The 22,355-nt window shown below is 38.1% G+C and overlaps 1 protein-coding gene, 1 long non-coding RNA gene and 1 other non-coding gene across 6 annotated transcripts; all 3 read right to left on the reverse strand.

Moving 5' to 3' along the window:
• Positions 1-231: 231 nt before the first annotated feature.
• On the reverse strand, positions 232-2,387 carry LOC113989817. Its single transcript, XR_003541415.2, has 3 exons — positions 2,315-2,387; positions 1,613-1,688; positions 232-862 (listed from the first exon to the last, which is right to left on the reverse strand). It is a non-coding gene; the product is annotated as an uncharacterized LOC113989817 (long non-coding RNA).
• An 812-nt stretch (positions 2,388-3,199) lies between these two features.
• TRNAF-GAA lies at positions 3,200-3,272 on the reverse strand. The gene has a single exon. It is a non-coding gene; the product is annotated as a tRNA-Phe (tRNA).
• Positions 3,273-5,774: 2,502 nt separating this feature from the next.
• On the reverse strand, positions 5,775-22,216 carry TGDS (TDP-glucose 4,6-dehydratase). Of its 4 annotated transcripts, XM_027724702.2 has the most exons (13): positions 22,056-22,216; positions 20,562-20,628; positions 20,075-20,143; positions 17,283-17,373; positions 16,185-16,327; positions 14,602-14,700; positions 13,735-13,794; positions 12,063-12,106; positions 11,616-11,781; positions 11,004-11,062; positions 10,191-10,265; positions 9,027-9,124; positions 5,775-8,655 (listed from the first exon to the last, which is right to left on the reverse strand). In XM_027724702.2, exons 1-13 carry the CDS (start codon positions 22,205-22,207, stop codon positions 8,555-8,557), a joined length of 1,224 nt encoding a protein of 407 aa, XP_027580503.2. In that variant the 5' UTR covers positions 22,208-22,216; the 3' UTR covers positions 5,775-8,554. The 4 variants fall into 4 exon arrangements, 3 of the variants coding, with proteins under 3 accessions (XP_027580503.2, XP_027580505.2, XP_039237938.1); XM_027724704.2 differs by lacking the exon at positions 10,191-10,265 and having other exon boundaries at positions 22,056-22,211; XM_039382004.1 differs by lacking the exon at positions 5,775-8,655 and having other exon boundaries at positions 9,034-10,265.
• Positions 22,217-22,355: the final 139 nt, after the last annotated feature.

The raw sequence follows: 22,355 nt of genomic DNA on the forward strand, positions 1-22,355 counted from the left end.
AAAAAATTGTGCTAGTGTTGTCTAAGACAGTAACAAATATCAAGTGCAGAAATTGCAATCACGGACAAGGAGGGGATTTTTAAATCAGGTACAAGTGCAGTTAAGGGACATGGAGGAAGAGGAGGATCATCTCATATGAGGAACACCTGAACCTGCCAGAACCCTCAGGAAGCCTACAAAAAACCACCAGGCACAGCAAATTCCTCCCATCACTATCAAAAATACCAAATATAGGTGTTTCAAAGTAAAGCTCTAAGCTTCTTTATTAATTGTCATGTTCTGTGATTGCAAGTTGTTGCAGCCTGCAGCAGAGCTAGGATGTGGGGTACACCTCTCTCTGAGCTGCTCCTTCTGCCACAGTTTTCATTCACTTAAAACAGAAGCCAAAGATGGTCATGGAAAAAGCACATGAACCAAATCCACCAGATTTCGAATATTTGCATGCAGCTGAAGAAACATTGTAAAATGTAATTTCTTCTCTGAATCCCTGTGAGGTATCAACTTCAGTATTTGATAGACATTTTAAAAAGTGTATGTAACCATATCTGTAGGGGCAGAGAAGTTTCCCAGTTGCAGAGAAGGAACTTTGTAACTAAAACATAAAGTCTTAGAAAGATGTGAAAGTAGTCTGGATTTGCATCCTAGCAGGGGGTTCATCTTGAGGGAAGAAGCTGATAGAAAAATAAATGGAAATGTTTGATGGCAAGAATAAATCTAGAAAGCGGCAAAAAGAAAAAGATTATGTAAAGAAGATACAGCTGAATGAAAAATGTCTGAATATTGTGTGACAAGCAATAAAGCAGCAACTCTTGCAGTTATTTTCGCAGAACCTGCCAAATCACATCAGAAATCTGCATCAAGCCTGCAAAATCAAACAGAAAGAAGTTTAAAAATACCAGAATTAAGTTTATCTCTTCATTTTATCCTCTTCTTCCCCATAAGACCCTAGGCCTTACTCAGTGTTGAAGCAGCATCCAAGGCTTTGTGACCTGCAGTGCTGGGACACAGAACTACAGAATATGCTGAATTGGAAGGGACCCACAAGGATCAAGTCCAACCCTTACCCTTGCACAGGACCATCCCCAAGAGTCACACCACATGCCTGAGAGTATCATCCAAACACTTCTTGAACTCTGTCAGGTTTAGTGCTGTGGTCACTTCCTTGGGGAGCCAACCACCAATCCAAATCCCTTACCAAACAAAACTGAGATTTCTTCTCAGTATCAATGCTATCATTTAGTATTTCGGTGTACCAAAAAATTTCTATTTAACATCACAAAACCTCTGAAAAGGGAATTGCTGTTACAGGTAATATTATCCTTAGCTTAAAAATAGAAATTTCAGACACTACCACAGCTCGTACTTGTCATATATTCATGTGCCTGGATACTCCTGCTAAAACTCAGACACTTTGAGAGTGACCCACACCCTTTCCTGGCCCTCAAAAAATCCAGTGGCAGAGAGGACCAAATCTCCAGAACAGCACTGAGTGGGTAAGGCCAGACCACTGCATAAGAGCAGTCTCAGGGCCACGTCCTGGCCCCCCAGCTGAGCAGCACCAGCTGGCTGGTGTCTGCACTGTGTGGGGCTGTTCCCTCCATAGCAAACGTACCTTGTCTCTCAGGGTGCCGGTGAACAAGCCAAGTAGATAGTCAGAGGTCTGATATCCAAGTTTGCTCCATGACTTTCTTTTATTCAGCAGTATGAAAAAGGCCAGAAAGTAAACAGTCATTCTTTCTTTTGCCCCTCTGATCACACCTGCAGGAAATTAATACCTCCCTAACTCATTCCCAAAGAACCATTAATGTCTTTTATGAATAATTAAAAGCTTTTTGTAAAAAATATGTATTTATTTTTTATATCAAACATGCAAAAGTACATATGAGAAGTCAAAAGCAACCATTTTAACGTTTCCTTCTGTCCTTGAGTACTCAAGCGTGTAGTCTTGATGTTTGTTCAAAAGCTTAAAAAATATTTAGGAAAAATAGTAATATAAGCAGTTATACTATCCCTTATCTGTCTTATTAGTAGGATCTAAGTAACACTACCACTACCTCTGTTTGTACTAATAGGATATTCATCTGTAGTGAGTGCTCCTTCTATCAGACAAGTAATTCAACATCAAGGCTTGATGTGAGGCTGTGATTAGAAAATGACCAGTGACACCTTTTTGTGAATAGATGAAAAACGCTGAGCAGAGAAGTAAGGAGCTGCTTTACTGGTGCGTTTTGCACTGGTGACATCAATACTGAAAGTCCTTTTTCTGTATATTGTTCTGGTATCAGTATATTAAAAAGGCTACAAAAAAACTTACCTGAAAACAGGAGAAAATGTCTTAAAATGAAAGTCTCAGAGTTTGATTTCTTCAGCTTATCAAAACAAAGTTGGGTGCTGACTTGACAGTTTCGTGATGACCAAATGCCATGTACCATGAAGATCTCTGATCTAAGAGAGAGAAGGTTTAACAGAGGGCAGGTCCAAATAAAAGGAATATATTTTAAACAATTGCAACAAATTACCAAGGACAATTAATAAACTTTCTGCTTCTTCATGGCTTCAAATCAAAACCGGGTGCCCTCCTTAAAAATACGCTTCAGAAAAATCCAAGTGATTTTTCCCAACTTATAAGTAAATAAAGGATCAGTAGGAAATACATGAATGGTAAAGACTAGGTGACGTTAATTACCACAGTTCCTGTACTCGAAGGTATTCCTTTGCCTTTATGGGAAGTAAAGTAGTTTCAGCCATCTGCTGAATTTTGACCTGCGCTCCAGATTTTGGCAAAAAGTAATCTCTAATCCTTCTGTCTCTGTCGCCCTCCCCGTACTCTTGAGAGACTCCCTCGCTCCCTGCCCCTACCCTCCCAGTCATCCCGCTTCTCATCGAACAGTTTCACTTTCGCTTCTCTCTTCCCTCCCGTCATCGACAGTGGGAGATGGCAAGGGGCAGAGAAGGGACCGGAAAAGAAGCTTGCTGCTTTGTTTTACCATCCTTAATAAAAAAGGTAAACTTCAAAGAGCTAAAACGGGAAACTGGAAAGCAGGCAACGGTTCGTCATGAGCGACACGCTCGGTATCGGCTCAACAAAGGATTCCGCGGCTCTCCACAAGCCCTGGGAGCAGAGGCCGCTGGGCTGCTACAGCAGCAGCATCCGCTCGCCACCTCCCGATCATGGAGAGAAAAAGAAGGGAGGCTCTTCTGCCGAAACCCGGGATCGAACCAGGGACCTTTAGATCTTCAGTCTAACGCTCTCCCAACTGAGCTATTTCGGCTGCCGCGATTCCCGTTGTCGCGTGATAGGACTAATTTGTTCTTTCCCACCCGTCACCCGGCTGAGTTTATTGTACTTGGGGGTTTAAATCAAATAGATGTTATTCACTCTACAGTACTGGATAGCACAAACGAATCAATGAAGAGTCTTTGTCGTAAGCCAAATTAAAATGCAACAGTAACACAAAACTACCCGTATATACATCTGTGCACCACACATAACCTACACGTGTTTACTATCAAAACAATGGTGTTTTGGCTTTGGCTCCCTGGATCATTTGGGAGAGTAACAGAAACTACAACATTCTGTGGGATTTAGGAGCGTTAAATTAGCAGTATTTTAGCTTCAGTTTTCAGGGACTTTATTTTGAAGCCTGACAAATTCTGTGCAGAAATGACATATCACAAAGAGACTGGAATACAAGGGGTACTTGCACCATTTTTCCATGGTCTTGCTGGGAGTTGCATGTTCCACAGGAGAAACTCCATGTGTCTGCATAAATCAAAAATCCTAAGCACAGTTATAAGAAAAAAATAGTTTATGCTCACATTGTTGATTAGGCATTTATTTCAACAAGCAACTGCTATAACATTCCTGATACAAGCTAAAGGCAAGGGATATACCCAAGTGCCCACAACAGTGCACACTGCACTGGTACTGTATGTTCACCTCCCAGGTTTGTGTTTATTTGCACATCCCATGGCTCCAGAAAGAGCTACCCATAACAGCATCCTCTGTTCATGCTCCCTGCACACTGTGGGGGGAGAGGCTGCTTAGCAAGACTGTTCACTGCTGCTCCCTCATGTTAGTTAAAACAACAAAACAAAACAAAACAACAACCAAAAAAAAAACTAAAACTTTTTTTTTTACCTCTCTTCCACAATAATAGAGGAGTTCAACAAATTCCTCCTTTTTCAGGTGGGGAAAAACCAGCCTCTTCCCAAGCCAGCCATATGAATATCCAGTGACATAGACCCCTCTATTTCCTTTTACTTTCAGAGTGTATTTTTCCTCAAATTGTTCCACTTTTGGGAAGTATTTTGTGAGCAAACACCGTTCTCCAGGAGCTGATACATTTTCAAAAGTCAAAGACCTATTTTCAGAAGCAAAAAGGCTGAGGACCAGGCCAGCAGTTTCATGACTGAAAACAAAAACTCTTAACAAAAAAATTTCTATTAGGGAGGGGTTAAAAAAACCACCCACACCACTGTACTAAAGAGGTGTGCAAACAACATACTGATACAAAATCTCATCTTCTCGTGATTTTCCACTGCCACTGGCAATGACTGTTTTGCTGAGAAATTATGCATGTAATCCCTTAACAAGCATGTCTCCTACTGATGCAGCTAACACAACCTTGTGATCTTTGCTGCAGATAAGCTCCAAATGTGTCGTGGCATGCTTAGAAGTCAAAAACACTATTGACTTAAGAGTTTTCATACATTACCACAACAGAGCTACTACGGACCAATGGGTTATTCTGATATTTATTATTTTTAGAAACATTTGTTTTGCCAGGTAAAATGGAAATGGAAATAAAAACTTAAGGTAATACAAAACAAATGAAAAAAAAGAGTAGGACAGTTCAGTCCCAGATATAGAATATTTAACAGTCACCTTTTCCCCAGAAAGAATTCAGGGAGCAGTTTTGCATTAAAAGTTCCTCCTGAAAAGTAGAAAGATTTTTGCATTTCATGGCTACTTAAAGAGCATAAGAACACAGTTTTAGTAAAATGAAGCATTCTGAATCAAGAAACAAAAAAAAAAGCCCACAACATGTTTTTTTCACTCACAACCTTTCTCCTACCTCAAATAAAGTACAGGGTGGACAAATTAAAGATTTTTTCTAGTCCATCATATGATGACAGTGATGATTGGCCTCAACCACAGTGACACCCCTTCATGCCAATCAGCATAGAAATGTAAGCAAGTGCCAAGGTCAGACCAGAGAAAGCCTTGGAGAAAGTAAGAGTTATCTCCATTGCACAAACTGCAGCCAATACATACATACAAGGGCCCACAGGCCACAATTTGCAGAATAAGCTCTGGATGCCCCATCCCTGTAAGTGTTCAAGGCCAGGTTGGATGGGGCTTTGAGCAAGCTCATCCAGTGGAAGGTGCCCCTGCCTCTGGCAGGGGGGCTGGAACTAGATGGTCTTTGAGGTCCCTTCCAACCCAAACCACTCTGTGATTCTATGACTGCAGATGGCTGTCTCAGCTGCCCACTTCAATGTCTTCCCAATCCTTTCACTTGCTGCTGGTGAGGGAGGTACTGAATAGCAGGTGTGCTACACCAAAATAATGGGGTAGTAATGTTGGTTTTCCCCAACGCACAAGGGATTTCAGGAGCTGCTTCCCAAAGATCTGATCCAGCTCACAACATTAACCCCAAAAAGAGATGCAAACCCACAGCTGTACCCAAATAACTTCCCAAGTCCATGATGGAACCTGGATACAAAACTCTTGCCAAAGGCCAGTCTTATCCCTTAGAAAGTTTTAGTGATTTAAGTGACATACACGTTTACTCCATTTATTTTCTTAATTCGTGTAGCCTTTGTTCTGTGACACAAACCTTGAGAGAACGGAGTGAAAGATTACAGTGTTCACAGTATTTTACATCACTCCCCCTTTGTCATCTGCAGAAATGCTTCCCAGTAAAAACAGTGAGAAATAAAACCTAAAAGCATTACAATTCCCCACAGTGACAGTTCACTAGTTGATCCTTTGTTCCTTTCTTCCTATAGAAGCCAGAAGGTTAATGGCAAAATAAACTGTTTCCTCTGACAGGAAAAATACTTTTCTCTGTGAAAGAAATGGTCCTACCAGAGCACTCACCCACTAAGAAAACCTGATTTACAGCAAAGTAGTTCAAAGAAAAAGCCTCCTAGATTTTTTAAAAAATATATATTTAAAATGTGCATACATACATTTATATATATATATCTAAATAAAAGTAGGAATACTGAGCCAAAAATCTCAACCACTTGGAAGGATTAAATCTTCAAAACCTAAATAAACCGGAACAGCTTCCACTAAAAATTAATTGATCCTTTTGAAAAATCCACTCCTGGTAATATCACTTGATTGGATAGTGACATAAATATCAAAGCTTGCATCTTCAGCATCTAAATATTCAAAACAATTTTCAAAAGATCTATTCAATAAAACAATCACACTCTACTGCTTTCTTCTGTGCATTTCTGATAACACCATCATAAGTTAATTGATTTTTAGTGTTCCAAAGACACTGTACCTATTTTGAATGTTTAAAATAATTTCAAATTAAGGTTTGTGTAGGTTTTATATAGTAAGATTTTAGTAATCTGTAATCTCTCCTCCTAAAAACACATCACAACCAGTATTCCAGTACAAGCAGATGTGAAATATACAGACTTGTGTGCATCTAACCCAAAGCAGCTGCCACGGTAACCATAAATACAGCTAAAACAGATCTTTGCAGCACATCAGCTATTTCTGGTGGCTTTTGTAGAACACAAAACATGAACATGGATATTGTAAGGAAGGATGCATATTGTACGGAAGCCATATCTGAAGAAAAATACAAAAATTAAGAAAATATTTGAATGTCACCGGCAATGTGTTTGACAACGAAATTTAAGTGATTCATCCATCGAAGTGTATCTGGTAAACCAAGTATGCTAACAGAGCAACACATAGTAACTCCTGTAACCTCTGTCCTTCCCAAATGGAGGCTTTGACTTCCAAACCAAGTATATCAGAAATCCAAAAAATATAATTGCCACACAATTCAAGTGTAGCGTTATTATCCCAGTTTGTCACAGAAATGTCACCTTCAATAACACACTCCTAAAGTTTAGAACACATACTTGGCACTATGGTACACCTAGAAACAGCCTTTTTTCTAGAATGACTCTTGCCAAACAGAAGTGGCATTTTATCAAAAGCACCGTGCACCACCCAAGAGGTGTGATGACGTTGGGAGCACTTGTGTTTTAAGAGTTACCTCCCAATTTCTGAGACAATTTTGAAGTCACTGCAACTGCTGAGAACACCACAGCATCCCAGTCTTATGCTTCTTGCAGCTCTACCCAGGGGCCACAGAAGGATCTGGGACTGTGCCAAGTACAGAAGCTTAAGTGATAAAACCAAGAAGAGTGGTCTCTTTTGTATCTGCCACACCACCTCAAAGAAAAAAAAGTAATTTTTTTAATACCAAAAAAAGGTAATTTTTTCAGGATAGAGGAAGAGCTAAGAAATATTTTTTAAAAAAAAACCACCATCCACATTTTCAGTATGTTTTTCTTAATTAAGAGAAACCAGTTACACCATGACTTTTATTACTGAATCAACTTCGAAAAAGATTCACTGACATATTTCTAGAACTGAAGTTTTTTTCCAAATTTTACATTAAAATTCAAATATTGTTTTATCTTTAAAATGTTACAGAAAAAAAAAGTGTGAAACACTGCATTGAATAAGGTCTGCCAACCCACAATTCACAGAAAAAGAAGTATTTAAAAACATTTTCTCTATAAATAGCCTTCATATCACAGGACATAATATCACTGGAATGTTAACTGTGTTCCAGTATTTCAAGTTTGTTACACTTACATTTAAGAAAAGGAAATTAACATGTAAAAGACAGTAATACAGTAAAAAGAGGACAAAGTTTAAGAAAATGCTTCTGGAAATCTCAGCAAGAACACCTGCTACTTCTTGACACCTTTCCCCCTTGCTCTCCTTAAAAAGGGGCATTTAAAGTTATACAGGAGGTAACAGTTTAATCAGCCATCTACAGAAGTTAACATTGTACCAAGAGAAATGGACAGAACAGTACAGGTGCCACGTCTAGCTTTTATCAACTCATTTCAACTCGCAAAAAAATATCCTCTTGATTAAAAATAAAACTTAACTCTCTGAATTGACAAAAATAATATATTACATTGTAAAAACAAACTAATACAGACAAATGATTTCACAACTGAAACGAATCTAACTGAAAGTCCCAAAGCTATAATTGCAATTAATTATTCTTAGTTAATAAGGCAGATTTTACTTCAGTTACATTACTTTACAGCATTATAAATATGCTTCACTCTGTGCAGGTCTTTAAAATCAATACCTAGTGAGAATAGAGTATTGCACCAAAAGCTGAAACCGTTCCAAAGTTGTGCCACACTGTAGCTCTGTACTCATCACATGTATCTTGAAAACATTCAGACTCCAGTGCAGCCACTTGATTGCAGGCTTTGAAGAAAAATCGTATGAGGTAGAAAAAACTCCTTCAGGTTCTGCACCACCCTATGGACCACCGAGTTGTGCAAATGGCTCTGTCACAGGAAAAGGCTCCAAAGCTTTCTCCGAGTTTTTCCAGTTGTGAAAGTTTTCTTTGTACCATTCAACTAGTATGGAGAGAACGTTGATGAGTCAAGCTGACCAGAGATAACAGGGAAGTTCAAATATTCCACAGACATCATAAGACTAACAACATGCTAATAGTTCATTATGCAAAATTTTAACCTATAATACCATAAAAATCTAGTTTAAATTTTAGAAGTTCTTCATGCAAGACTTATTCTAGCACTAAAAAAGGGATTAAACTTTTTTAAAATCATGTAAATTCACTACTAAAAAGCAGACAATTCTATGTAAAATTTAAGTGTTAAATTCTATCTCTTTAGCTTCTAATTAACTAACCTATATACCCATTTCCCCCCCTTCCCCCCTCCCTCCTCCTATCAATTCTACATCAGTGTAAAGCCATCAGTCCTACTTGTTTTCTTTATTCCTTCTTTCCAAGGCACTTTAGGTCTCCATCCTAAGTTGTGCATCTTTTCTGAATTCATTGGATATCTCAGGTCATTTGTAGGCCTGATGAAGTATAAAATGCATACAGAAAACAATTTGATCAGACTTCATTAATTAGAGATGCAGTACTTCACATTGTCTTCAAAGGAATACTAGATATGCTTCAATTTTAAAAATTCCCATCAACATGAACAGATTGCATTGCCTTCAAAAAATACGTGGCAGCTGAGTGAAGCTACAACAATACAATTCAGTTTGTACAGTCAGCTACTTGGAATTGACTAGAATAAATATGAATTACTATTTTATTGGCACAAAATTAATGCAAAACTCGAATCACTGCCAATGCAATTGTGCAAGTCACTGCATTTGCAACACAAAGCCAGTGTTTTCTAATATTAGCATTTACATTTTTCATCCTGAAAAGTCGCAAATTTACACATACTTCAGATTTAAAACACACAGGTTTCCAAAGCATTGCCATTACAGTGCCTCAGGGTAGCTACATAAACGTGGTACTACTGAATATGTAGAATCCCAAGCTGCAAGATTCAACACAGAAAGAGGTATCTTACACAGATTTTCACTTCCACAGTCTGGCAGATAGGTAGCCTAGTCTAGCATTCCTGCATTACTAGCACTGGCATATTGAATAGTCAAGGTACATGTGCAAACACAAACCAAGTACTTCTCACTGTTATTATAACACACTAATCTCAAGCAGAAGCAGAACTAATTTTTCCATAGCAAGTAACCCCCATGACCTTTAAGTCGCTCATCACAGAATTAAATAATCATTAGTTAGGTAGCTTTTATAAGACCTCAACCTTCTTTGAAGCATGTATTCCTATGTGGTTAGTTTTCCCAAGCCCATTTATGTTTAAACATGAGGAAACAGTGCCTAATACACATGAAGAAACATCCCAGGCTGAATTACACTGAGACCTACTGAACAGTCATATCATGTGAGTCAAAGGCAATTTGTTCAAAGGTCTGTGATACTCAGACAGGATTCTGAAGAACGCTTCCTTTTCAAAACAAAAAAAGTACATTTAAAGACACTTCAGTTGCTATGATAACAATCCACATGTGAACAGAAAGTGAGAATTCTAAAGGTCATAATACTTAACTGCTATCAGTAGACACGTCATTTCTAATCACTCTGGAGAGAGTGATATCTAAAGTAAGCAGAGACTCATTGTTGCTGAAAAGAAATGGAGATAAAAGAACAGAGCGAAACCAAGCCTGAAATTAAGGACAGAAACACACAGCAAAAGCACATCTATAAAAGTTATCCATTTTTACCACCGCCCTAACTTTGGCACTTTAGACATTTACATTCACTTTTGAGATAGCAGCTTCAGCTTAAGATAGAAATCTAAAAGTAACTACACTCCATAGGCACATATTTCTGCCTGCAGAGTGGGTCTTACTATAAAATACATATAAGTCTGAATTAGTCACATTAACATCAAAATACCAAAGCTAAGCGAGAGACAATTCATCTCACTCAGTGATGTTGAATACAAAGTACTGAATAACCTAAAGAAACTATCTTGATGAAAAAACTTAGCTGCTGTGCAAAACCTGTCCTCTCTTCCCAGAGTGGGCTTCAGTAGTGAGAAGTATGAAGAAAGTTTGAAGACAGACAGATTAGCATTACACATTCCCCTTCAAGACATACACTCTGACCTAAAGATCCAAATAATAAATCGAAATCCTGTTTTTCTATACAATGCTCTGTATAGATCATAGATGTCAAATACACTAGTAAAAAGAAAAAAAAATTAAGACAGCAAAACAGCTTAGTCCCTCAGAAGTGTTCCCTCCTTCAGAACAGAAACACTTCCACAAAAAACTATTTGGCAAGAGTATCAGAAACCTTCGGGACAAAGCTATTTTGCATGTCCAAGATATCCTGCAAATGCTCCACACTCCTTACCTGTCTTTGACATAATCCATCCAGTGCTCCATTTCAGATTCTGAACTGGTCTTCTTTATCTGTCAAGAAGAGAAAAAATTATCAACCCCATATATCTTGCACTACTGTCTAAATATACACTTAAAAAAACCCACACTTAACAAGATATGTTTGTTAAGAAAAAAAAAAGCAAACCACAAACAGAAATGGTCTTTTGTAAACTGAGTTTTCAAACAACTGAAATTACCAAAATTGTCTAGAACAATTTCAATATTTCATCTGAGCACTGCCAAAACATCCATAATCAAATTGTTAGATTTTAATAGTGCTACATTTTCAGACCAAAACTAAAGCAGCTAGCATGAAAAAAACCCTACTAAACAGTATTTAATCACTATGCCAGTTATGTCCCAGTCAGGATAACTGATGCAGCAGTCCAACACAGCATAGCCTGTACTGCAAACTTACACAGTACAGCTGCCACAGAAGGGGTAGCACATCATTCTGCTACAATTACCTTCCAAGACCCATCACAAATGTGAGCTCTTTCAGAGCTACAAGAGGTTTGTAGAAGAATTGTAAATATGTGCAAAGAAAAATGGTAAAAAAAAAGCATCAGAACTGTTTACTCACTAAATGGATTAGCTCCTTAGCAAGCTGGGCAATGGACATCTCAAAGTTAGTTCCAATGTTATAAATTTCACCTGGCTTCCCCTCCTTCAGGACAGTAAGGAATGCTTCTACCACATCAGTTGCATAAAGGAAATTCCTTCTTTGAAGTCCAGAACCATGAATACAGCTAGGACAAGGAGAAGACAAAAAACTTTTGTTAAACCTTAAATAGACAGGTTCAATTTATTGGACTGTGTTTTAAGCAGTTTTACCATTAGATGTTACCTGAAGGTACTTTCAGTAGCTGACATGTAAACTATCCTTTACTTTAAGGAAATCCTAATATTAAAATAACTAATTCATAACTTAGTTATGAAATTATCATTTTACAAACTGTAGCACATATTTATAATCATAATTACAGTTTTATAGCACAAATACCACAAACAAAAAACGCAAGTGACCTACCATTTTCTGTTCTGTTGCAACAAAGATATAAACTTTGGAATAACCTAAGGAATCGAACAAAAAAAAAAATTACTCAGCTATTTTAGAAGCTGTTATCTGAATAAGGACTTCACCAGTCAAGTATCATTAAGTATTTTATTAAAATCCTTTAAATACTTAAGTTTTATTAAGTCTAATGAAAGAATGTATCAAGCCTAGAAACTGCAAGGCTTTTGGTCCTTAAGAGTAGATGCCTCTACTTTAGTGTAAACCTTATCTTTCTGGCAGTTACAAAATGTAACATTTTTACAAAAATAAAAAAAAATTCCATTACTTTTTGCACACAACAGTAACTAGAAATAATTACTGCCAACAATTCAGAACAAGGTTTAAATATCCAGCAAATTATAGTAAATCTATAATCAAAAAGTAAGAGTTCTTGAAATAGTTAAAATTGGAAGAGAACCAACAGAGAATTTCAAGGAAAATAAACACAGATCAAGCAACAGCCACTAGCTTGCTGCACAAATATTTACAGCATTATGTTCAGCTACAAGTTTACATCCATTCATAATGTCCCAGAAACTTCAGAACAGTTGGCCCCATTACTAAAGTTCTTAAACTGAAGCCATAAGCAAACTACTCAAATTATTTTAATTTTGTTAACTTACTACTTTAAACATAGGAACAGACATACTAAGTAAAACTAAAAATTCATCTAGCCTAGTGCTGTGTTCTTAGCAGTAACTGAAATTGGGTACATGAGGAAGAATATATAGAAGTCAAAAACAAGCAAATAGTGATACATCCCCTGAATATACTTCCAACAATCATGCAACTTGTAGCCAGGCATTTCCCAAGTCACAGATCATTGAAAAATGTATTCTAAAAAACATTGTTTATCCACCTGCAATAATGTAGGGGAAAATAAATTCATCTGGGGGGGAGGGAGGGAACCACCACCACAAAACGTAAAGAGCCATTCAAATTAAAAAAAATACCTCAGTAGAACTGCAAAATATAGTTATATTTCACACAAGTTCCAAACTCCAAGGAGTACATATGATTATCACTTTCATTCCATCAGTATATTTCCATGAACTAGATTTCCATAGCAGATTTTAGTATAGACTTAAAAAGGCAGCTCCCTCTCACAAATAACCATTTTAAATAGTTACCCTGCAAGGTCTGTATAAACACATGCAAAGACCAGTCACTTTGCGCTACTTCTCCCCTCATATCTGTATGCTATAAGCTTCATCTTATCTATTTTCTGTACAGGTTAGAACATCACTTTCTATACCAGACATATTGTGCTCTCACAGTTCATTTTTTGAAATGTTTACCTTAGTTATTACAAACTCCCAATTACAGAACATGACATATGAGTTTATGTAATTTGTAGGGGAACCCTGCCAAGATATCCTTTGAAAAACAGAAAAATAACGAAACAAAGTCCCTGTCATAAAATTCACATAAATAATGAAAAGTCTCTAATTGAAGTTTTATTGATGATCAAAAAAGATGTGCTCGTGGTAAGACATGTTAGTCTGAGTTCAAAATATACAATCACACATTAGTTGCAATAGTGTTTTTTTCAAAAGTGACCCCATTTATATGAGAAAAAAGTAACATCTCTGCAACCCTCGATTACGGTACACTGAAGCTCAGAGTAAAGCATAGTTTAACTTACTTTTTCTGGATACTGATGTGGTCCATAAACATTACTGCTCCGTGTGATAACAGCTGGAAACTTGAGAGCATTAAACATACATGTGATTACATAAGAAAATATATACCAGTAAAAAATCTGTAAGCTTCTTCCTATTCAATAAACCACAAACTGACACAAGCACAGTGCTTATTCAGAAATCTTGTAAGCCTTTACAAACACTAATGAATTAAACTACCTGTGTTTCTCCCAAACAGGCAAGGGCCTCCAGCCTTCTCAGCCTGTTAGAAGTACCACAGGTGACAAGTGTTTGAAATCTCTGTCTTGCTCTGGAACCACCAGAGGACATTACATACATGTACTTATTCCAAGATGTCATTAACATCCTATTCATGTCCACTTTATATCAAAAATATCACGTCAAGAACAAAAGCCTAAAGCATTGAAAATTTTAAATATTTTCGCTTAAGCAAATCTGACTAATAGGACTTTTTCTTCTTTCTTTTTTTGTTTTGACTATAAGCCTGGTCTTAATACAATTTGAATTTTGCATGTTCTGCTTCTGTATAATACTTTTTTATTTCCTTCAAACTTAGCAGTGGTTTTTAAATTCCTAATGTTCTCTTTCACTATTTTATCCAAGCGCATTTCTAGACATTACAGTGCAGATTCAAAAATTTAACACACCTGACCTGTCCACACTGTCTATCAGTGTATCTCCACTACTTATTGGTGGACATTCTCCAATGCATCCAAACTAGAGGACTAACAATAAGGAAAGAGGAGGCACTGTGTGGACTAGTAGTGAGGGTTTTTTTATACTCTTCTATACATAATAGAGACACTTAACTGTAGGCTTCAGAGTTTTTAAAGCTTCCATCAACTTACTTGGTACCTTTCCCAATAAGACTGAACAAAACACTCTGCAGCTGCTTTAGAGGAGGCATAGGGATTTGTTGGACGTTTTGGTGAAGATTCATCGAATTCCTAAAACAAACAAAAAAAAATTGCATTACTCCATTTCTTTTGGCCAGATAAGCCTTAAAGTTACAAAAAAAAAAATCCCTAAATATCCTAGCACATCTGTCTGACCAAGTCCACAACAAAAGACAGTCTGTTTATCAAACACAGGAGGCAGCCAGGTCACCAGCAGCAGTATTTTTGTACTTCTAGCAGAGTACCTCAAGGTAGCAGGTCCTTAGATTTTTATCTTGTAAGATAGTAAATCCCTTGCTACAGGGAGGTTCAATCCTTTTCAAGTTCATATTGCCTCAGAGTACCATCGCACCACCACTAGCAAATTGACCGAAATTAAAGGGGTCTTTTCTTAAACTTCTCTATAAATTTTATTTCTGTAAGAAATGTAGAATTGCAACACAAAAGCCTCCAAAACAAAGCTTCGATAATTCTGACCACTTTCAAAAACAGGTAGTTTCCAGGTTATCTTGCCACTTCAGTCTACTTCTCACCTGGAAGAAAAAAAAACAAACCAACCCAAACCAAAAGAAGGAGGGATACTACACAAAGTGTGATTTGTAACAATGACCTTAACACGATTAAAAGACTTACTGTTCTTGTCTGACCTTTGCCTCTGAAATTAATTGGACTTCCTCCCTTCAAAAAAACTCTACAAGAATTTCTAGTGTGATTCACAAAGATTAAAGTACTCTTTTCAAAAGCCTAGAGGCAGAAAAGGTTCACTTGAAGGTATCAGCCAAACCACTGGTCTACACACAAGAAAACATTATCCTCAGGTATCATTAAAGTCTACTGACGGAAGTTGTGTTGAAGGAACTGATAAAAGACATTGCGACAATAAGAAAGTGCACAGGATTCTCTGAAGTACATTAATATTTTCATGGACTATAGCACAAGGCTCCTTGACTGTTATTTATGCCCTTAAAAAGATGAACATGCATATTTTGCCTTTTTACTGAGCTAAATCACATTTCCTGAATTAAGGTCAGGCATAAATTGTCAGAAATCAAAGATTTTCATAGAACAACAATAAACACCTGAATATTTATTACAGTAATACAGGAATTGTTTCCTGTTTGAATTGTCACTACCTACAGTTCTGTTAGCATTTTAGCTAGAGAATAAAAGCAGTTCCCCACCTGTCAAACTGTGCCCATTACTGAAATCTCACTAATGCTCCAAGACAAAAACTACATAATACACTCTCTGATACTATTTCTGAGCAGTATTCAGGTCATTAATAACCCCAACCTCACTGCTTTAGGTAATACATATTCAATATAAAACACAATATTAAAAAAAAAAAAAAAAATCAGGACAATTTTGACACTCAGCTTTCTAGAAACAACCAGTGTTTATTTACATGTCCCAGTACTGTCAGAAACAGTTTGAAAGTCACACATTTACAAAAGCCAAGGAAAGTTAGGCTCAGTTTGTTTTCACTCTTAAAAGCAAGTAAAGCTAGGAAAACCCTCATGTACTTTCAAACTTACCCCATCAGTGCTACCTCCATATACTTCATCTGTACTAACATAGACAAACTTCTCCACATTGGCTTCATGTGCAGCAGCAACCAGCACATTAGTGCCATAAACGTTCACGTAGGTGAATTCCAGAGCATGCCAAAATGAAAGATCTACGTAAAAAAATTCAAACAATTCTGATTAAATTTAGGCAACACAGAGCTATTGGTTCCTACTGAATAATACTAGAGGTTGAAATACAGACTTGTCAGATAGCAAGGTCATTATTAAATAAAGGGACTTTCTACACTTACTTGAAGACAAAAATCCTTGCTTTCAACAAGAGGCTGGAATCCTGAGCAAAAGCTTTTAACCTAAAATAGCATTATCTAACTTTATTTAAGCATAACTACTTCCCTTCTCACTCGGAAAGGTTAAGCCCAGTAAGAGAAGTGTCAAAGACAGTTGTAAGATGCAGTAACACATCTATTACTGTAATTAACCAGCACCTGCTCTAATTCTAATTGTCCAACTGACCTAATGACTTTGTGCATATCTGACAATTTCAAGAAGTATTTTCCTGGGGAATTCTTTGAGGATTTCTTCTCACAATGAAAGGAGTATGGCAGGGATTGTTCTTAATAACAGTGATAATGAAGAGCAGCAAACTGAAATAGGCACTTTTAAGTATAATTCATTCTCTCTAGAACTGAGGCAGCATTCTGACGGGACTTAATCCTTCAGCTTCTACACCGTGTTTTCTCATGTGAGGTTGGAGCCAATCAAGTAAAAACTTAACACTCTGCACAAACTCTCTCTCCATTGCCTTTATGACTCCATCAGTACACTGTCAGTTACATGTGAGTCTAGATGGAATTTAAAAACATACTGCAAGTAAAAAGGGGGAGGAGGGCATTACCATTTATGTGCAATCAAAACAGACAACAGTCAGATGAAGCACTTTTGAAATCCTTTAAGTTAAAAAGGCTACCAGACAGTGAAGCACATCGTTTGCAGATACAAACTGGATCCTTAGTTTATATGAAGTGAAAAGACAAAAAATATCAGTATACATTTCAAGCAGGTATAGCCATGGAAAACAATATGAAAACATGCAGTGATGCTCACCTACATGTGTTTGGGCTGCAAAATGAAGGACTATATCTATTTTCTCAGTTTCAAAGAGGTGTTTTATAAAATCAGGTACACAAATATCCCCCTAAAAAAAAATTAGAAAATCATTTTTGATAGAAAATAGTCTCATACCAATTGTCATATAACAAATCATTACAAAGTGAGCACAGGATATAAACACCACCACCAACTGAGTTTTGGACAATTTATCAATTCCATGTCTAAAATAAGACCAGATAATAAATTTCACCCATTTTGCGAAACATCCTCAACAAAACTTATTCAGGAAACTTATTACTATTAACATGAAAAACAGCAACGTTCCCCAAAATACAAACAACAGCAACATATTGTGGAACTTCAACGCTGAGTTTGAAATGCCAAGTTCCGAGAGCAAGTAAGAGTTACCGGAGTCTGGCTAAGCAGACAGTGACATCCAGTGGTGAAGCTGATTTCCACTTCTGTCAAAATAGATGGCTGCACGTCTTGTGAGGATTTTGCTTTTTGTTGTTTGTTACAGTAATTTATTTTTTTAATTGATATATTTACCAAAAAAGAGACAGTCATCGACACAAAAAAACATTCTTTAATTTGACATCAGAACTAGCACCTTCTAAAGGTAAAGGCAAGCTGAGAAAAACCTTTTGATATTTACCTGTTGGCTCAACTTAAACAAGACAGTACGTGAGAAGAGGTGTCTCATGGAAGACTTTTGTATTTTCAAAAACAAGGCAGTTAACTAAAAACAGTTCAAATGTATCTATGTTTCAAGAAGTTCTCAAGTAACAATTCTGAATAACAGCCTCAAAAAAGTATTCTATGTCAGAAATGGGAGGAAGGTGAACTGATTTCCCTACTTCTCATCCCTGAATAAAAGTGAAACACTCCAGTAAATACACTTCAGGCTCATACCTTATTTTGAACTAAATGGTTACAATTACTGATTTTTTTTTTAAACTGAAATTCAAGCTTAGTACATCTGTGATGAGCAACAACAGAAATTGTGATAAAAATTTATCTTTTACAAAGTCCCTGATGCAAATTTGCTAAACTTTTACTTCTCTACTTTCCAAAACAGGCTTCCTTTTCAAGTACCACTACAGTGTCTATCCTTCTTGCTGTCTCCTAAGGTCAGCAACAGTGTTACATTTCTAATCAAAGGGGTTACACATCAGAGATTATTTTTTCCAGGGCACTTTTTCCTGTTTGTGTAAACAGCGTGGTTGCATATCAGCTGCATGTTAAGCTGTGACAAACTGTCTCTAAAAAACAAACAAAAACAAACAAAAACAACAACAACAAAACCCAAACCAAAAAAAAAAAAAAAACAAAAAACCCCCACAAAACAAAACAAAAAAAACATACAATCACCAAAACACACACCAAAAAAAAAAAAAAAAAAAAACAAACTGAAAAGCTGGAATTATTTATACTGGTCTAAGTTTTGTGACAAGACATTCCTACTCTAGTTCAAAAGCAGTATAACCAGATCATTTCTTGTTACTGTTCCCCTGCTTCACACAGGGACCTGATTGTTCAGTGGTTGTCTTCTAGAATTCCATGCTCTCCTCAGCATTTAAATGTTAATATCTATTCAGCTAACAAGGCTTTTACATGGCACTCATATTTCATATCATAGAGTGGAAACAGTCAAAGACCTTCGGAAAAATAATCAAAAAGCCAGTCTGGTTGAAAGTGCATATATGTGCACATCTGCATACAGACAGTTCCTTTCCTGTCACACAATTTTTATCCCAATAGCCCAGAGATAATCCCTTATCTGAAACAAAGGGGTTAGGTTCACAAAAACATAAACAGTCTTGGGGGTCACCAAACAGGTGAGGGCAAACTCAATTCCCAATTTCACCTGAATCTAAGAAAAAATATAAGCTCACATCTACTACCTCTGACAATGTTGCTATTTCAGAAAACTAAACTATATGCACTTCTCAGATGCCCTGCAGCCTTGGGCAGCCCCCAAGACAGAGAGACCAGCATCAGCACTGACTTTGGTAGAGAGGAAGAACCTCAGCATACAAGCCCAACAGTCAGAATACTGATCTGAACAATAAATCAGAACCAATCTCCTATTTGAAGACAAACTGTGGAAGCAGTAAACAAATTTAATTGGCAAAACTTCAAAAAGAAAAGGTATACCTTGAATGTTACCCTGAAACCCCGTTCCAGAATGACTGTGAACTGTATGAGCATCAACAGCAGCACAAGCAAGAACGTAGCCTGATGTCCAGTACGAACACAACAGTGTGTTGCACACCATGGAATATGACAAGCAGTGGATTTTAAAGGTTCAAAGTCTAAGAGAGCATCAGAGAAGCACAAAAGAGCTGCATCTAAGTCCATCTTGACCACACGCATATTAAAAGTGAAACAACCATCCCTGAAACCACTCATCTCAAAATTACACTTGTACCAATTCTACACCTTTATGATACAATCAAATATATCAACTCTTCAAAGACTACTTCATGTAAAAGACAGAATATACCGCATATGGTCAGAGGCTTCTGAGGGTGAAATACAAAGGCTATTAATATGGCAACAGATGAAGTAAATGCTGTTATGTCCATTTGACTGTCACATACACTGGCATATTACTACCTATGCTGACTCATTTCTGACAATGAAGGAGTAGAAGTAATTTCAACTTTATCATAAATGAAAGCAGTGGCTTCCACTTTGGGGACCTCTGGAGACCACATTACCTGGGATACAAAGGGATAAAAATCAGTAAAAAGTCAAGTTTCTAGAAGAGAAGGCTTTATCACCTGGATAAACTTGTAGTTTTCCTTCCCAGAGACAGTTTCAAGATTCTTCAAGCTTGCACAGTAGTTGAGCTAAAGAGAAATAACCACACAAAATCAATAAGTGGGCTTCATGGAAGCAAATAAGCTAACCTAATCAGTAGAAAGTCTGAGAATAAACTAAAAACTTACTTCAAAAGAAAACCTATTTCATAAGCAGATGTGATTAAGCTTTAAAAACACAACTTCAAAAGATACCTTAAATGCAAAAATTCTTAAACGCAAGTTTAAAGCTTGAAAAGCTTCCCTCTTTCTTTTTTTTTAAATCAAATAATTATTTGTGGTGGGACCACAAACAGCAGTTGATTTTTTTTGTTTGCATAGGAACAAATGGAATATCAAACAAAAACTAGTAACTAACAATAGACCATATAAATTTTAACATGTTATAGACTGCGTCAAAAATCATTTAAAACAGTTTTCCATATCAAGAAAGAAAACAAGCTCTTACCTTATCTAAATTTATAATCAGATAATTTGGATAGTTTTTCACGAGAGAGACCACTACATGTGAAGCACTGCAGAGTAGAAGAAAAACATATTTTACAATTATACACTTAGCTTTAAGGTAACAAAGAGATGACAAATTACAAATAAGTTCAGCAATATCAAAAGTCCTCAGGGGAAGAAGGGGCTATACTCAAGAGAGGTGAAAGAGGAATTCAAAGATATATGTCAACATGATTCTAACATATACTCTATACATTATTCTAATATACTGTATACATAACTGCATACAGTTAAGAAATTAAAAATCAGAATAAAATTTCATGCTATAATGAAAGAAATCAGCATTCCTCACAGTCACATAAAAAAAACCCCAACAAACTGTTAAGTGCTATATTCAATTGCCATTCTAAAATACTTTTACACTCTTTATACATTAGGCATCAGGGAGGACCAAACAATCAACTCTCCTAACCCACAATACTGACTCCCATCACTCAGCTCTCCGACACTGCTGTCAAGAAGTGACAACCAGACAATCGGGTGGCATTTCCTCCTTGGCACAGTCTTGTGTACAAGAAGCTCACCCCAAGGGCTCAGGTTTAGCGGGTGTTATTCATACACAGAAATCTAATCCTCTCATAGCTTCTGACTCAGAGCTCACTGATGGACTCAAGTTTAAGAGAGACCAGACCTTTCCCTGATTCCAGTAGAGCCAACAACACCAGGGGGTTGACATGGGAAATAGCGGCTGGCTCAAAGCACTTCGACCCCCAACCCACAAAATCACACAAAATCTTTCAGGTTGGAAAAGACCTCTGAGATCATCGAGTCCAACCTATGACCGATCACCACCTTGTCAACTACACTATGGCGCTGAGTGCCACATCCAGTCACTTCTTGAACACCTCCAAGGACAGTGGCTCCATCACCTCCCTGAGCAGCCCATTCCAATGCCCAATCACTCTTTCTGTGAAGAAATTCCTGCTGATGTCCAACCTGAACCTCCCCGGCGTAGCTTGAGGCTAAGTCCTCTCATCCTGTCTCTAGCTGCCTAAGAGAAGAGGTCGATCCCCCCCTGGTTACAGCCTCCTTTCGGGTAGTTGTAGAGAGCGATAAGGTCTCCCCTGAGCCTCCTCTTCTCCAGACTAAACACCCCCAGCGCCCTCAGCTGTTCCTCACAGAACTTGTGCTCCAGACCCTTCGCCAGTTTCGTTGCCCTTCCCTCTACAGCCATAATCCCGGCAGAGACCGAGCACCGCCTCCCACTGTCAGCGCCGGGGGGTCCTTCATCTTCTCGCTGTCCGCGGGCGAAGGGCGGGCGGGGCAGCACCCCAGCTCGCTCCCCAGCACTTACCACGTCCAAACGCACAGCGGGCCACCAGTAGCCCCTGAGCGAACGCGGCCCGAGCCGGCGGCGGCGCGAGACCGGCCCGGGACAGGCACAAGGCGTCTCACCCGCGCCACCCGGCAGGAGCCCGGGCGGGGCACTACTCACATGAAGCCGGCGCCGCCCGTCACCAGGACCCGCTTCTCGAACGCCGGCGACGCCGCGGCACCCGTCCGCCCCGACATCGTCCGCGCTTTACGGCACCGTTCCCCTCTCCCCCCCACGGCCGCGCGTGCGCGGAACGGACCCACGGGTTTCATGGGCAGAGTCGCAGCACCTGCGAGAGACTCATTGAAAAATCGCCCTCCTCGCTCCCCCCGCGGCCCCAAGACCGTAGCTCTTGCCGCCCCTCAGGACACTGGCGCGGGCACGGCTTGCGCAGAGCACCAAATCTCCGCCTCCAGGGAA

This window comes from Pipra filicauda, unplaced genomic scaffold, assembly GCF_003945595.2.
Source record: "Pipra filicauda isolate LSUMZ 115617 unplaced genomic scaffold, ASM394559v2 scaffold24_size8852520_pilon, whole genome shotgun sequence".
NCBI classification, from domain to species: domain Eukaryota; kingdom Metazoa; phylum Chordata; class Aves; order Passeriformes; family Pipridae; genus Pipra; species Pipra filicauda.

Excerpts from the sequence above, each read along its gene's own strand:
- TGDS (XM_027724702.2), bottom strand. The coding sequence starts at position 22,207 with ATGAAACCCGTGGGTCCGTTCCGCGCACGCGCGGCCGTGGGGGGGAGA. Across the intron at positions 20,144-20,561 it reads TGATTATAAATTTAGATAAG|CTCAACTACTGTGCAAGCTT; the intron begins GTAAGAGCTTGT and ends ATTTCTCTTTAG. Across the intron at positions 12,107-13,734 it reads CACATCAGTATCCAGAAAAA|GTTATTCCAAAGTTTATATC; the intron begins GTAAGTTAAACT and ends TCGATTCCTTAG.